This window comes from Rhinopithecus bieti, unplaced genomic scaffold, assembly GCF_001698545.2.
Source record: "Rhinopithecus bieti isolate Rb0 unplaced genomic scaffold, ASM169854v2 scaffold_21542, whole genome shotgun sequence".
Lineage (NCBI taxonomy): Eukaryota > Metazoa > Chordata > Mammalia > Primates > Cercopithecidae > Rhinopithecus > Rhinopithecus bieti.
Window position 1 is genome coordinate 1,587,620 of NW_016810483.1, and position 14,555 is coordinate 1,602,174.

The window sequence follows — 14,555 nt, forward strand, 5'->3', positions numbered from 1 at the left end:
CAGCTTGCAGCTCCGCGCTCCACCCAGCGCGCCCCGGCCCCGAGCCCCCAACCGCCTCCGGCGGTCGCCCAGTCCCGAGGGCGCCATGAGAAGCCCGCGCTGCGCCCCACTCCTGCTCCTCCTGCTGCTGCCGCCGCTGCTGCTCACGCCCCGCGTCGGGGACGCCGCCGTGATCACCGGGGTAAGCGGCCCTGGCGCACCTGTCCGCCCCTGATGCGCGCCTGCGATGTGCCCAGGGGTCTTGGGACGGGGACCCTGAAGGGCAGGCTAGAGGCAAAGGGAGGGTCGCCCTGGGTGGGGACACCTGCCCCAGTTGCCCCTTGGTGAGCTTGGGAAAATGCCCAGATCCAAAAGCAGCAGACGGCTGGGGACACTGGGCGCGTCCTGGAAGAAAAAGTGACAAGGATGTCGCCCACCACCTTTATTACCACCTTCTCCCGCTTACTTCTCCCTCATCACCCACAGCCTCATTCCTCGCATTTTTCTTCTGTTAGGCTGAAAGAAGTTTCTCTCTGAGTCTTCTCAAGTACTTTTGGAGGCGCTCCAGTGTCGAACCTTAAAATTTGACTGCCCCTTCCTGAAATGCAAAGGACCAAGACGAATTCCCCAAGTGCCCAGAGTCTTAATCCTACAATCAAAGAGTTTGCTCCCGATGCGTCCTCCGCAGAAACCCTTTGAAATCGCTTGGTCCAGGGCCATGTGAGCGCTTTGAAAAGCAATTGTGGGCGCTTCCTTCTGGGTTCCGGGGCTTTTCCCCGCCAGGGTCTTGAGGTCTCCCCATAAAAGTTTTAAATTTCTAATTCCTGGCAAAGCACCTCCAGTGCTCCAGCATAATGATGGAGTAGGTTGCTGTGTAGATGTTTAAACTTAGAGATGTCTTCGTCTTTTTTGTAAGCAGGAACTAGTTCGGTTCTCTCCCACTGCCAACAATTTTGTGTGGATCTGAAGAATTGGGTTTGCAGTACAATCAATAGTAAATAGTCTGGTTTACATTAACAAGGCGAAACTGCTGTCATTTCCTGGTTGTTCAACATCTTTACTGTTTTTTTTAAGTGAGGAATTATTTCACACCTTCATTAAATTACTTCAAATATTTAAGTGCACATAATAGGATTTACATAATATGCCTATGTTTGAAATGTTGATACCTAGATAATAAAATAACGTTTGACTTTAAAGGAAATGTCATTGTCTTGAGAAAATCAAGTCCTATTTTCTCTATATTAGTTATTAGGTTTATAGAATTTTGGAAGTCCTTATGCTATGACAGCATTTGTATATATCCAACAGATTTTTAACTGTAAGCTCTGTGATATTTATTAGAAAACAGATTTTTAAAAAAATTACTTGCATAGCTTTGCCAGTCCATGTGGTTGAAAAAAAGTTTTTGCAGGTCTTTCTAATACATGAGAATTGAAACATGATTGGATTTTTTTCTTCCTCTTCTCCTGCTGGCTCATTTAAAGTTTCTCCTAATCCTCTGAGCCCAAGATCCCTTTGCAATATAAGTATCTTTTTGTTCCATTCACAGGACAACACTATCTGAATAGATTTGCAATGGGTTAAGGATGAAGGGCATTAGGAAACAGCTGTCTAATTAAAAATATATAAACCTGTGCAACTCTTTGTAAATTTTGCAAGAACTGAAGCTTTTGTTACAAAATAAAATTTTATCACATTGGCTGTCTATCTGTTAGAGAGGCTTAGACTGGGCTTATTATATAGTTATGTATGCTGTTTTTGTTGTTATTTTAAGTCAGTGTTACAAAAAGAGAATTTTAAAATGTCTCTAAAGCAACAGGGCAATAAACTGCAGTTATGTCTCCATGACAGGAATCATCTGGATTCAAATGCAAAACTCAGTAACTTATCAAGATATATTGTATATAGCACGTTAAACATCCAGGTGATTGAATTTTAAAGGATTTTGGCTAGATGTTTGATTGTCTCATTAAAAAAAAGCTCATGGGGCCTCAAAATTCAGGGTATTGAGCATCTGTTGAAATAAAATACTGGCTAAAACTTCCATCTTACATCTACAGTTTTTTGGGTAGTGTATGTAGGTATTTTGAAATTGATTTGTATGCCCACATAGATTTGTTAAAACTATATTGTAAAAGATAATTGACTAGACATCTTATTTATGGGATGCAATGGCTACATATACATGATTTCTGGCATGCAGATAAAAATTGAAAAGTTGAAACATTTATATATTGTCCTATAAAATCCAAACACCTCAAGATGAATCCAAAAACTCAAGGTGAAATTTTACCTTTTATCCAGATACTTGTTTTAGAGAGACTGAGAAATAAATTCCAATGAGGGAAGTAAATGAACTTTAAAGTAAAATAGTTGGTTACTTTTAATGAGAAATAATGTTAAGAAAGTGCCCATGTTTTTATGTCTTGAGAAGTTATGACTGTCCTCAAAACTAAGAATTTTGAAGGACAGTTTTAGTTGTTTCCACTAATTATACATTTAAATTTGTGCCTAAATGATAGACATTTTAGTTTCTTACATATATAGTACAGGATGTTTTTATCTTATCACTAGCAAAACAGATTACTACGCATGGTTCAAACAAAGCATTCTATTTTTTGTTGGTTCTAGGAAAGAATAATCGTTCTTCAGATCCATTTTCATGCAAATAAATTTAGGCTTCATTATTTATTTCTATTTAGTAGAGTTTCTATTTAGTAGAGTATGGAAATTCCTCTCTAGTTGTTTCATTCCATTGTTTCCTCCATTGTTTCATTGTATGTATTTACAACTTTTATATTGAAAGCAGGTGCCTTGAGTAATTACTATTGACAATTACACCTGTCACTTGCATTTCTTAAACTGATGGACCTTACAGGATTGTTAGCTGGTTTTGTAATGTGCATATATGTTTATCCTAAGCCAGTAATTTGCTCTTTGCAGCTTATTCACCTGAAGGAAGAGTAACATAAGGCAAGCATCTTGGTCTGTCCATTCTCAACCTATGAGACTTCTTTAAAGAGAAAATGGTGAAAAAGCAAGTCAGTGGTGTGAGAAACATCAAGTCTCATGAACCAAAATGCAAATATTTGAAAGCGAAAATGAGCACTTCTAAAATTTACATCAGTGCCTTTATGGCTCTGGAGTGTTTCATGCCAGATTTAGAGACTATTTAAATCTCTTTTTTAAAATTGGCCCCAATGTATTCTGCAGTTAATAGTCATAAAATCTTGTGATTCGATTTATGTAGTTCCTAATGGCCATGTGTAGTGTAAGACTAATATAGTCTTGTTCTTCAAGTTCAAAGCCAATTCAGCCATAAAGCGCTGGAAAAAGAGAGCTGATTTCATTTTTTAAAAAAATCTTATGTTTATTTAAGATTTTCATAATCCAGGGGCTAGAATTTAGCCCAATTTCAAAAAATAAGAAATAGCTATTCTGATCAGATTGTATTGTAGATATATACAAGTAAATGAAGGTTATCATTTTTAAAAATATATGTGATTATTAAAGTTGAAGTGTGTAGATATTTAAAGGGCATTTTCACTGCCAATTTTATATTTCCTTAGCCTGAGTCTTTCCTGTTATCTATATTTATCTGTTTGTTTATTACATTTCAGGCTTGTGACAAGGACTCCCAATGTGGTGGAGGCATGTGCTGTGCTGTCAGTATCTGGGTTAAGAGCATAAGGATTTGCACACCTATGGGCAAACTGGGAGACAGCTGCCATCCACTGACTCGTAAAGTTAGTATATATATATATATTTGTATTCATGGTGGTTCTGCTGTGACAACTGTGAGCAAGGTCTGTATGACATGAAGGACCGGGTAATGTACTTGACAAACAAATGAATATTGGATGTTAGCAAGGATTACAGTGGAAAACTACCCCCTCTCCTCTCCCCTTTCATTTCAAAGAATTGTATCCTCTGTCTTTCTTATTCCAGTGATAATTTTCATGTCATTGCTCTCATAGTGTTAGAAGCATTTTACCAATATAATTTCCAACACATGAATTTGCTTAAAATTTGTTTAGAACAAAAATATATATTATACTCTAGTATGCATCTTTGCAGAAATTGGAGTATAGAAGTTCTTGAAAAGACTGCTTTTAATATTAGATCCAGTGATAGGGCATAAGCTCTGTGTTTTGGGTTTTTTTAAGAAAATCAATTATGCAATTACTCTTGTATGTTAGTTTTCTATATTTCTTGTATTCTATATTTTGACTCTACCTACAGGATACATTGTTCACAATTTTAGAGATTGATGATATTTAATTTTCCAACTTGCTGTATTATCTGTCAACTCAATATCACAGTGACCTAAACAACACTTTTGAAAAGTTATTAACAGTAATGCCATGATCATAGGATGGCAGGATTGGACGGGCTTGAGAGGTTGTGTCCCCAAGGGTTGCAGACCTACCTGTCTACAGGGGTCGGGAAGGTTTACGTTATATGAGGAAGCGGGTGGGTGGGAGGCAGAAGGCATGTGGAACTGGAGAGTTCTTGGCCTTCTGATTAAAAACCTTTGAAATGCAGTGAGGCCTCAGCAGAGCCCCCCAGGAATGCCAGGTTGCATTGCCTTCCTCTGGTTCCACCTCCGCATTTTTCCTATCAGTAAAGTGCCTCCAGAGGCATTGCAAGTCCTAGGCCAGGTGGTTTGCGAGAGGCAGAGCTCAGTCTCTTCAGAGTGTTCTTTCTACACATTGTATACTTTCTTTTAAAAACAAGTAGAATGTTTTCAAAGCAAACCAAATTCCATTTTCTGTGTTATTTTTTCACATGTGATTTAGGGTTTTAAAATGTAATCCAGCCAAACATCTTTCCTGTACTCCACAGTCCCAGAGAATTGTTAATATTTTGACCTCCTCGGAGTGAACAGAATGAAAGAAATTGTGGCCCCTTGACCCAGGTTTAGCTCTGCAAGCCGTAGTGTGGATTCCAGTTGTTTGGGCCTATCTAAAGACTGAATTTGCTTTTGGCTTTCCTGTGGTTGCCTTGTGAAATGCTTCCTGTTACGTTTAAACCATCCCTCCTGTGGTTTTACCATGCAAGACTGCACTGTCATTTAAAAACACGACATGCATTGTTTATTCTTGGACAGAAGAGGTTTAAAGTGTTAGTTGTGTGTCTCAATGCCAAACTTCCCTAGAAGAGGGGCCACTGGCCCAGCTGCCTTTAGCATTGATTTTGTTATTTTCAACACCCTTATTGAATTATGAGTTATCTTTTGTGCACTTAAGTCATTGTCTCTGAAACATTTACTCTTAACTTTCTCCTTTAAGAATTACGTTGTTTTGGGCTGTGCATAGTGGCTCACACTGTAATCCCAGCAATTTGGGAGTCTGAGGCAGGCAGTTTGCTTGAGCCCAGGAATTTGAGACCAGCCTGGGCAACATAGTGAGACCCTGTCTCTATAGAAACATTTTTTAACATTAGCTGGGCATGGTGGCACATACCTGTAGTCCTAGTTACCAGGAAGGCTGAGATGGCGGGCCGGGGGGGATCAGTTGAGTCCAGGATTTTCAGGCTGCAGTGAGCATGATTGTACCACTGTACTCCAGCCTGGGTGACAGAGCAAGACTCTGTCTGGAAAAAGAAAAATTGTGTTGTTTTTATACAGTATTAGTATAGCTTCATATGCTCTAGATGTTAGAATCGCATAGCCTGTTTACTAAAACAAGGGAAAAGTGACACTTCCCGTGGAACTATGTTTGTGTTAATAACAATCATAATTGCACCTTGTTAAATACTGTGACATACCAGATCCTCTATATTAAATGTTGTATATGTACTTCTTATTTAATACAACAAGCCTATACACAACATTAAGCCTCAGAGGGATTCAGCAACACAGGCCGTGAGTAAACAAGAGACACTCAACTTCTCTCTTTGTGACACACTATGTGGTCTTAATCATTACACGCTTCTACCTCCATGAAAGCAGTCATTGGGTTTAATTTGAACACTTTTTAGTCCAATTAACCAAAACTGGTTTGTTTGGATAATAGAGACAAAATGATCACTGGAATGAGTGATAACAGTTCAGACTGGGAATTTGTGCCATCCGACAGTTTTGAGTGTTCCGGTCCTCTGCAATATTTAAAAGAGAACCGAATTCTTTTTCCCCAGTTCCTAGATAACTTCAATTTCAGGTTTAGTCCAAGATTAATTTTGAAAGTAAACAAATGCAGTCTTCTTTCATAAGCCTGGCTACATCTCTTTGGTTTTGTTTTTATCATGGATCCAATAATGAAATCTTTAAATAACAGAGTATGGTTTTCAGATGCTCACTTGAAATGTATTTCTGGAATTTTATTTTCTAACTTTTCATATTGGTTGCTTTTTTGTCTTCAAATACGTTTTCAAAGGTTATTTTGATGACCTATTTTAAGAGTAGGTCCCGGAGTTGCTACTTGTTCCAGATGAAATTTACCTATTATAGGAAAAAAAATCTAGTTTCTTCCAGAATATCTCTCAGCTGTGTAGTCTTTTCAAAACAACTCAAGAAAAAAAAGTCTTTCCTCAATACATTCTGATGAACATTATGTACAGTATTCAATTATGCTCTGAAGTTTAATGGCTCATTAGTAGACAGTAAAAATGTAGACACTATATAGTTTTTTTTTTTTTTCATTTTGTTTCAGCTTAGTCATTAGCCACCAAAAATCTGTTTATTTGGGTCAAGTGAACAGTATTTGATGAATGAAACTGAGAACCATAGGTAGGAGTTGATAGCTACCGAGGTCAGTTTACTGTTTTATTTAAGATGTACCAATTAACTTGTAGAGTTTACAGTCCCTGATAGGCTATTGTTTTATAATTATGTAGTTTTGAACTTTATATTTGATAATTTTAAGATAGAATAAAATATATGAGTTCACCTAGGAAACACAGTATGCATATTTTCTAAACACATTTTAAAGCAAATAATAGTTTTAACAGGTATTCATTTTTCTCAATTTTTTTTTTTTTTTTGAGATGGAGTCTCGCTCTGTCACCTACGCTGGAGTACAGTGGCATGATCTCGGCTCACTGCAAGCTTTGCCTCCTGGGTTCACACCTTTCTCTCACCTCAGCCTCCTGAGTACCTGGGACTACAGGTGCCTGCCACCATGCCCGGCTAATTTTTTTTTTTTTTTGTATTTTTAGTAGAGACAGGGTTTCACTGTATTAGCCAGGATGGTCTCGATCTCCTGACTTTGTGATCCACCCGCCTCGGCCTCCCAAAGTGCTGGGATTACAGGTGCATTTTTCACAATTTTTTAACAGTTAAGAATGACTTACTGAATCACGTCTATAGAAGAAACTTTCTGTTTAAAAAAAAAAAAAAAGTTTCTATTAATGCCTATACTTTCCAAAGTTTACATAGAAGATTAGCCATTTTCTTCCCATTTTGACTAATGTTTAGGTTTGAAAGCTTTGAACGCTTTTTAGTGTTCAATAATTATGTGATTTAATACTTTAACATTTTTTACTGCTTGTTGCTTTCTGAATTCGTTCAGTTTAAACAACTATGTTTCCTTCAAACAATCTTTGTTTAAAATTTTGCTGCACTTTTTATGTGAACATTTTTAGCACCAGGATTTTTTAAAAACTTCACTTTTAAAAGTTAAACCAATATATTTTCCTTTTTCTGAAGGAAAAAAATTCAAATAAAAACCTGGACTTTTTTTTTAGCTTAAATATTTTAAAAATTATTAGTGGTTTCTATTTTACGAACCAGCCTGATGACAAACATTGTAAACATAATTATAATTTCAGAATATTGAAGTTATTAAAATTTTAATATATTTTAAAAGTAAAAAAATTTTAAAACACGAAAATATAACTAATGCAACTAAAAATTTGCAAAACATGGGGAAGAAAGCATAATATGCTAATTTTCTCATCTTTCCTATCACAATGTCAAGAGCGACTGTCTACTATTATTTCTTGGGATAGCATCATAGCTGTGTTTTATAGGTTCAATTCAGCAAAAAGACTTATAAGACAGAAATAGGCTTTAGTCTAATACAGGTTTTTCTCAACTTTGGTACTACATACCCTTTGCCCAGTTTCTCCCAGTGGTGACATCTTGCAAAACTATAGTACAATATTACAAGCAGGATATTGACGTTGATACAGTTAAGGCACAAAACATTTCCACACTATAAGGATCCCTCATTTTGCCCTTTTATAAGTGCTAATTTCTCTTTAAAAGTACTATAAAAGAATAAAAATCATGCTTTCTCAAAGTGCTGGATGTTCTGCCTCGGTAACTTCTAGAATTTGCTGTTTGGAATTCTAGGCTATTGGAAACTTTGTATTGAGTGTTGGCTGATTCTAAAGTAAACCATGAAGTTTAGACTAAGGGGTTCCGGTGTGCATCTTCTGTAAGCACTTTCTCATGCATTTGTGATTATGAGACACGCCTGTTAGCTTTGTCACTCAGTGTCTGTAAATCTAGAAGTGAATGGGCCAGTCAAGAAATTGACAAGCATCTACTGAATGTATAATATCAGAAATCATGGCTTTTGGCCAGGCATAGTGGCTTATGTCTGTAACCCCCAGACTTTGGGAGGCTGAGATGGGCAGATCACTCGAGGCCAGGAGTTCAAGACCAACCTGGGCAACATGGCAAAACCCTGTCTCGACTAAAAATACAAAAATTAGCTGGGCGTGGGTGCACGTTCCTGTAGTCCCAGCTACTCGGAAGGCTGAGGTGCGAGAATCTCTGGAACCTGGGAGGTGGAGGCTACAGTGAGCTGAGATCACGCCATTGCACTCCAGTCTGGGCGCAACAACAGAGCAAGACTCTGACTCAAAAAGAAAGAAAAAAGAAAAGAAGAGAAGAGAGAAAAGGAATCATGGTTTTTGTCATTAGTAGCTCACAGATCTGAGTGAACTGAGTTTGAATGAGAAAAAAGCACCTCAGTATCAAGGACCCTGCAGTTCAGTGTAATCATTATGTTACGGTCAGTGGAGGCAGATCCAGATTGATGTTCATACGGTCTTGGTGTCCTTGATTTAAAGATTACAAAGTATTTTTTGAAAGTTTCACAAAAACAGATGACCTCGTGAACACACTACCAGGGTCCCTCCTAGGTCCTGGACTAGAGGTCTAAACATGAGAGGGGCTTTGGCCTCTTGGGCTTCATGGTGAGTCCATCTCTGAGTTTGGTGGTGTGAGTTACGTTTCGCCTGCTCGGAGCTGGGCAGGGTAGTGAGGGGAGCCTCGGGATCTGAGACAGTCATCTCACTTCTGTGCTTTGGGGAGTTTCTAGTCTCTGTGGGGCATTGCAGGGCATGTGATTGGCACATAGCAAGTATTTCCTGAGTGTTTTCTGTGTACAAGACTAAGAGCTATATGCTCATGAGTAAAACGGATATGGTCCCCTCTTTAGAGAGTCTGGGGTCTGGCCTTGGTGGTGTTTGAGAAGAGAGCAAAATCTGGAAGAAAGCAGGACTGTGTTTGACTATGAGCATTGTCCCCTCCTAGCTGAGTAACCTCAGTCCAGGACCTTTGCTTCACCTCAAAAGGAAGTCACTTACCTCTATCTCAGACAAAGCAAAAATCTGGTGCTGAGGTTTGGGATGACATTCATAAATGATGCCTTCTGAGAACTGACCCATGGCACACAGTCCACGTGATTTTTCTTTTCTACCAGGCCCAAGGTACTGCCCACCCCATGTGACAGGCCAGAGAGTGATCAGTGTCATGATGCAGAAAGCAGAAGGCTGTGAGCACCCGTAAGCAGCTGAAACAATTTTACTGGTGTTCTGTCTTGTATCATTAAGAGGGAAGCGCCACAATGATGTACACCTTCACCTGTTTTGCTCATCATTGTATGCTCAGCACTTAAGATAGGGCCTGGTAGGTAGGTGGCACTCAGTATTTGTCGAATGGGTGAGTGAAAGAAACATACTTGGTGATCTCCGTTTATAACAGTTTAATATACTCATTATAGGTGTATTTCACTGACACACTTCAGGCTCCTTTTACTTGGATATTGCTCTCTGTATCTGTTTTTCTCAGCCTCAGCACTATTGACATCTTGTGCCAGATAATTCTTTGTTGTAGGGGTTGTCCTGTGCATTGTAAAATGTTTAGCAACATCCTTGGCCTCTACCCACTAGATGCCTAGAGCATCCCCCTCCCTGCCCTTAGTTGTGACAAATGAAGACATTTGCAGACATTGCCAAATGTCCCCTGGGGACACAATCATTCCTAGTTGAGAATCACTAGCCCATGCACCAGTTTTAGACTTGGCAGAAAGGAAACTTAAGGTCTCAGGGTCAGAATGGGCTATAAAGGTAATTGATGATCACTTCTCATGCTATCCACTTATAGTTGTCTAAGCCAGTCCAGCTGTACTCACCTCCTCTGATGTGTTCTTGGTGGCAGCAAAAGAGCCAGCCCTCAGCGTTCCCTTTGACACACAGTGACAGAACCATTCTGAGCACAAGTCTATATTAATCCAGTGGCGAACATGTCTGCATGTAGATGCTGTCATTAGAACCTGGGAAGTCATGACACAGCAGAAGGACAGAGGAACTGGGAAGGCTTGGCTGTATCTTGCTCCGCCAGTTCACTACATACATACCCTGCCCTCCCATTGCCTCTTTTTCTTCCCTTTGTATTTATTGATCTCAATCATCTCCCTGGCCCTTCCAGAACAATTTTGGAAATGGAAGGCAGGAAAGAAGAAAGAGGAAGAGAAGAAAAAGGAAAAAGGAGGTAAGAAGAATGCGAGTGTGGTACCACTGAAAGACATGCCCAGAAGAATTAGCCTTTACATTGTTGGACTACCATAGAGTTGGGTCTGTCCTATCAGTTCAGCACTGATATAAGGTTGGAATGGTTCTGCCACTGTCTGTAGACAGCTTTGGTAATCTGTATCGGTATCTATATGATATATACAAAGAAATCTATCTGGAAGGCATCTAAAAGATGCATTTCAGCTTTTCTCATAAGGACAGATCATTGATGTGGTGTGGCCTCTTTTGGTGGAACAGAATAAGAAATACACTAGAATGATGTTGAATAAAGCATTTGAGTTTGGAAGCAGGAAGAACACATCCTCTGCCATGTTTAAACTATGGAAACATCTCTGAGACATGAGTCTGTAGTCACTCGTCTCTCTCACTTTAGCCTGAATCAGAGTCACTTGCCATCTGATTTCACAGACGCTCCAGGCCTGGATTAAACTTTCTCCATATAACTTGTAAGACAGGCAGATTCTCAGGAAGGTGCTATTCCTTAGGGGAGGGAAAATAACATTTGCTGTCTTTATTCTGGAAAGCATACATATTTGGAGTGTACACCATTTGCCGCTGGCACAGACAACCACCATGCTTGCTGTCGGTTGACCCTCCTCAACCCAGCTTGGCTGGTGACATGGGCTGGGTTCTTAGAGTGGCTCTCAAATGAAGCAGACCTTTCACTGCTACGTGGTTTGTTCCATTTATGCAAATTGAGCTTGCCTTCTTCCCTGATTTTCCTCTGTTCCTTTTAAAGTTTTTTCCCAGCATTTTGACTCCTGGCATCTGTGTGCACATGTATGAATTTATATATTGCTCATTGATGGTGAGTTTATATTTGCTTATTGCATAGACATGGTCATGCCCATGATACCAGGTTCAAGCTTAAGGAGCTTCAGTGATAGGATACCATAAAAAGAAATAAATGAGAAAAAGTGAAAGGCAGTGCAGTTGAGGACTAAAAGCTTCGTCTCTTGGGCCCACTCACTGCTGGCCAAACTTCAAGTTTTAGATAAGTGCCCTTGGCCAATATACCAGTCTCTCTTTGCCTCATTCTCTCATCTATGAAACGGATACAATTAAAGTGCTTGCCATCTTTACAAGGTGATTGTAACAATGGGAAAGGATAACATATAAAAACTACTGAGCAGGCCGGGTGTGGTAACTCACACCTGTAATCCCAGCAGTTTGAGAGGCTGAGGCAGGCAGCTCACTTGAGGTTGGTAGTTCGAGACCCACCTGGCCAACATGGTGAAACCCTGTTTCTACTAAAGACTACAAAAATTAGCTGGCCGTGGTGGCATGCACCTGTAGTCCCAGCTACTCGGGAGCCTGAGGCAGAAGAATCACTTGAGCACAGGAGGCAGAGGTTGCAGTGAGCCAAAATTGTGCCACTGCCCTCCAGCCTGGGTGACAGAGCAAGACTCTGTCTCAAAAGTAATAAATAATAAATAAATAAAAAGTACTGAGCATATTGCCTAATGGGTAGTTAACGCTCAGTAAACACTAGTTGTTATTTAAATAGCTATCTCAAGAATGGTTTGGTGTGTTCGTTTTTGAAACCTTTCCAGCTCTGACTCCGTTTTCTTTTTTATTTAGGTTCCATTTTTTGGGCGGAGGATGCATCACACTTGCCCATGTCTGCCAGGCTTGGCCTGTTTACGGACTTCATTTAACCGATTTATTTGTTTAGCCCGAAAGTAATCGCTTTAGAGTAGAAACCAAATGTGAATAGCCACATCTTATCTGTAAAGTCTTACTTGTGATTGTGCCAAACAAAAAATGTGCCAGAAAGAAATGCTCTTGCTTCCTCAACTTTCCAAGTAACTTTTTTATCTTTGATTTTAAATGATTTTTTTTTTTTTATCGAACGGGAATTTTACTTTTGGATAGAAATATAATGTGTAAGGCATTGTGGAACTGGTTCTCATTTCCCTGTTTGTGTTTTGGTTTGGTTTGGCTTTTTTCTTAAATGTCAAAACATACCCATTTTCACAAAATGAGGAAAATAAGAATTTGATATTTTGTTAGAGAAACTTTTTTTTTCCTCACCATCCCAAGCCCCATTTGTGCCCTGCCACACATACATACATACAAACAACTCTTGGTCCCTTGCCTCTTCCACCTCAAAGAATTTCAAGGCCCTTACCTTACTGTATTTTTCTCCATTTCTCTTCCCTGCCCTTGCATTTTAAAGTGGTGGGTTTATCTCTTTGAGTTTGATGGCAGAATCGCTGATGGGAATCCAGCTTTTTGCCGGCTATTTAAATAGTAAAAAGAGTTTATATGTGAACTTGACACTCCAAACTCCTCTCATGACGTGGACGCTGGGAGTGCTGCCGGACCCTTCCTAAACCTGTCACTCAAAAGGACTTCGGCTCTGCTATTGGGCTGGTGTGTGGACAGAAGGAATGGAAAGCTAAATTAATTTAGTCCAGATTTCTAGATTTGGGTTTTCTAAAATAAAAGATTATGTTTACTTCTTTTCTTTTATCAAGTTTTTTTTCTTAGTCTCCTACTTAGAGATATTCTAGAAAATGTCACTTGAAGAGGAAGTATTTATTTTAATCTGGCACAACACTGACTACCATTTTTAAATCTGTATTAAGTTGTAATTTAAACCTTGTTTGTAACCAAAAGGTCGATTGTAATGGATTGCCGTTTGTACCTGTATCAATATTGCTGTGTAAAAATTCTGTATCAGAATAATGACAGTACTGTATATCATTTGATTTATTTTAATAGTATATCCTTATTTTTGTCACGGGTGTTGTCAGTTTTTATTATAAGCAGCTTTCTAAATAGGCTATGTCCCAACATGGATAAAGACCCCAAGGTTGGTAAAATAGCCCCAGAGATATGTGCATTTTCATCTTACGTACAGCAGAGTTCTGTCTGCATGGATTTTAAGGTAGTTCAAAAAATAAATAATGTGTACATCAGTGGTGTTTTGGAGCGTGAAGGAAAAGGATGCCATGCAAAACTGATGGTAATCAGGAATGGACTCATGGGACTTAAGTGTATTGACTTGGCAAAGAGTGATGGGAGTGTGTGTCTCGGGTGGTTAGGCAGGGTGCTAGGTGCTACCACATGGTGATGCCAATGTAGGCTAGCCTTGAAAACCCACCAAGTATTGTAAATGGTTTCAACGTCGCAAGTAAACAGTTTATGAAATGTGTTCAACTGACTAAACTTGCCCATGCCAACCCACCAACCATTTCCAAACACAGAAACTGTCCATTTTGTAGTTACTGACTCAGCCAGGGCTTATGATTGCACATTGTATGTAATTTTACCCCTTGAGCTAATGTGTCCCATAAATGTATGGGATTTTGCTGTGCTAATTACCAAACTTGATCAGAAAAGTATTATTTTTGGTTGTTTAGTTTGTGTTCAAGAAACATTCCTCTGCAAGTTTCCTGAAGAAAATTGAACTTCAACAAGGGAAATTATGAGTAAAGAAACGCACTCTGGCAATTTTGTTGTTTGTTTTCATATAATATTCAAGACTTTCGAGGCTACGTTGGCCAGGTGCAGTGGCTCACACCTGTAATCCCAGCACTTGGGGAGGCCAAGGCGAGAGGATCGTTTGAACTCGGGAGTTTGAAACCAGCTTGGGCAACATGGAGAAACCCCATCTCTACAAAAAAAAAGAAAAAAAGAAAAATTGGCTGGGCACAGTGGCATGCACCGTTAGTCCCAGCTACCCTGGAGGCTGAGGTGGGAGGATCACTTGAGCCTGGGAGGTCAAGGCTGCAGTGAACCATAATATTGTGTTACTGCACTCCAGCCTGGGTGGCAGAGCAAGACCCTGTATTTAAAAA

At 39.4% G+C, this 14,555-nt stretch overlaps 1 protein-coding gene across 2 annotated transcripts; it reads left to right on the forward strand.

Moving 5' to 3' along the window:
- The first annotated feature begins 8 nt into the window (after positions 1 to 8).
- PROK2 (prokineticin 2) lies at positions 9 to 13,909 on the forward strand. 2 transcript variants are annotated; one of them, XM_017892188.1, is made up of 4 exons: positions 9 to 181; positions 3,603 to 3,728; positions 10,646 to 10,708; positions 12,331 to 13,909. In XM_017892188.1, exons 1-4 carry the CDS (start codon positions 86 to 88, stop codon positions 12,433 to 12,435), a joined length of 390 nt encoding a protein of 129 aa, XP_017747677.1. In that variant the 5' UTR covers positions 9 to 85; the 3' UTR covers positions 12,436 to 13,909. The 2 variants fall into 2 exon arrangements, with proteins under 2 accessions (XP_017747677.1, XP_017747678.1); XM_017892189.1 differs by lacking the exon at positions 10,646 to 10,708.
- The last annotated feature ends 646 nt before the right edge of the window (positions 13,910 to 14,555 follow it).

Excerpts from the sequence above, each read along its gene's own strand:
- PROK2 (XM_017892188.1), top strand. The coding sequence starts at position 86 with ATGAGAAGCCCGCGCTGCGCCCCACTCCTGCTCCTCCTGCTGCTGCCG. Across the intron at positions 182-3,602 it reads ACGCCGCCGTGATCACCGGG|GCTTGTGACAAGGACTCCCA; the intron begins GTAAGCGGCCCT and ends ATTACATTTCAG. Across the intron at positions 10,709-12,330 it reads GAAGAAAAAGGAAAAAGGAG|GTTCCATTTTTTGGGCGGAG; the intron begins GTAAGAAGAATG and ends TTTTTTATTTAG.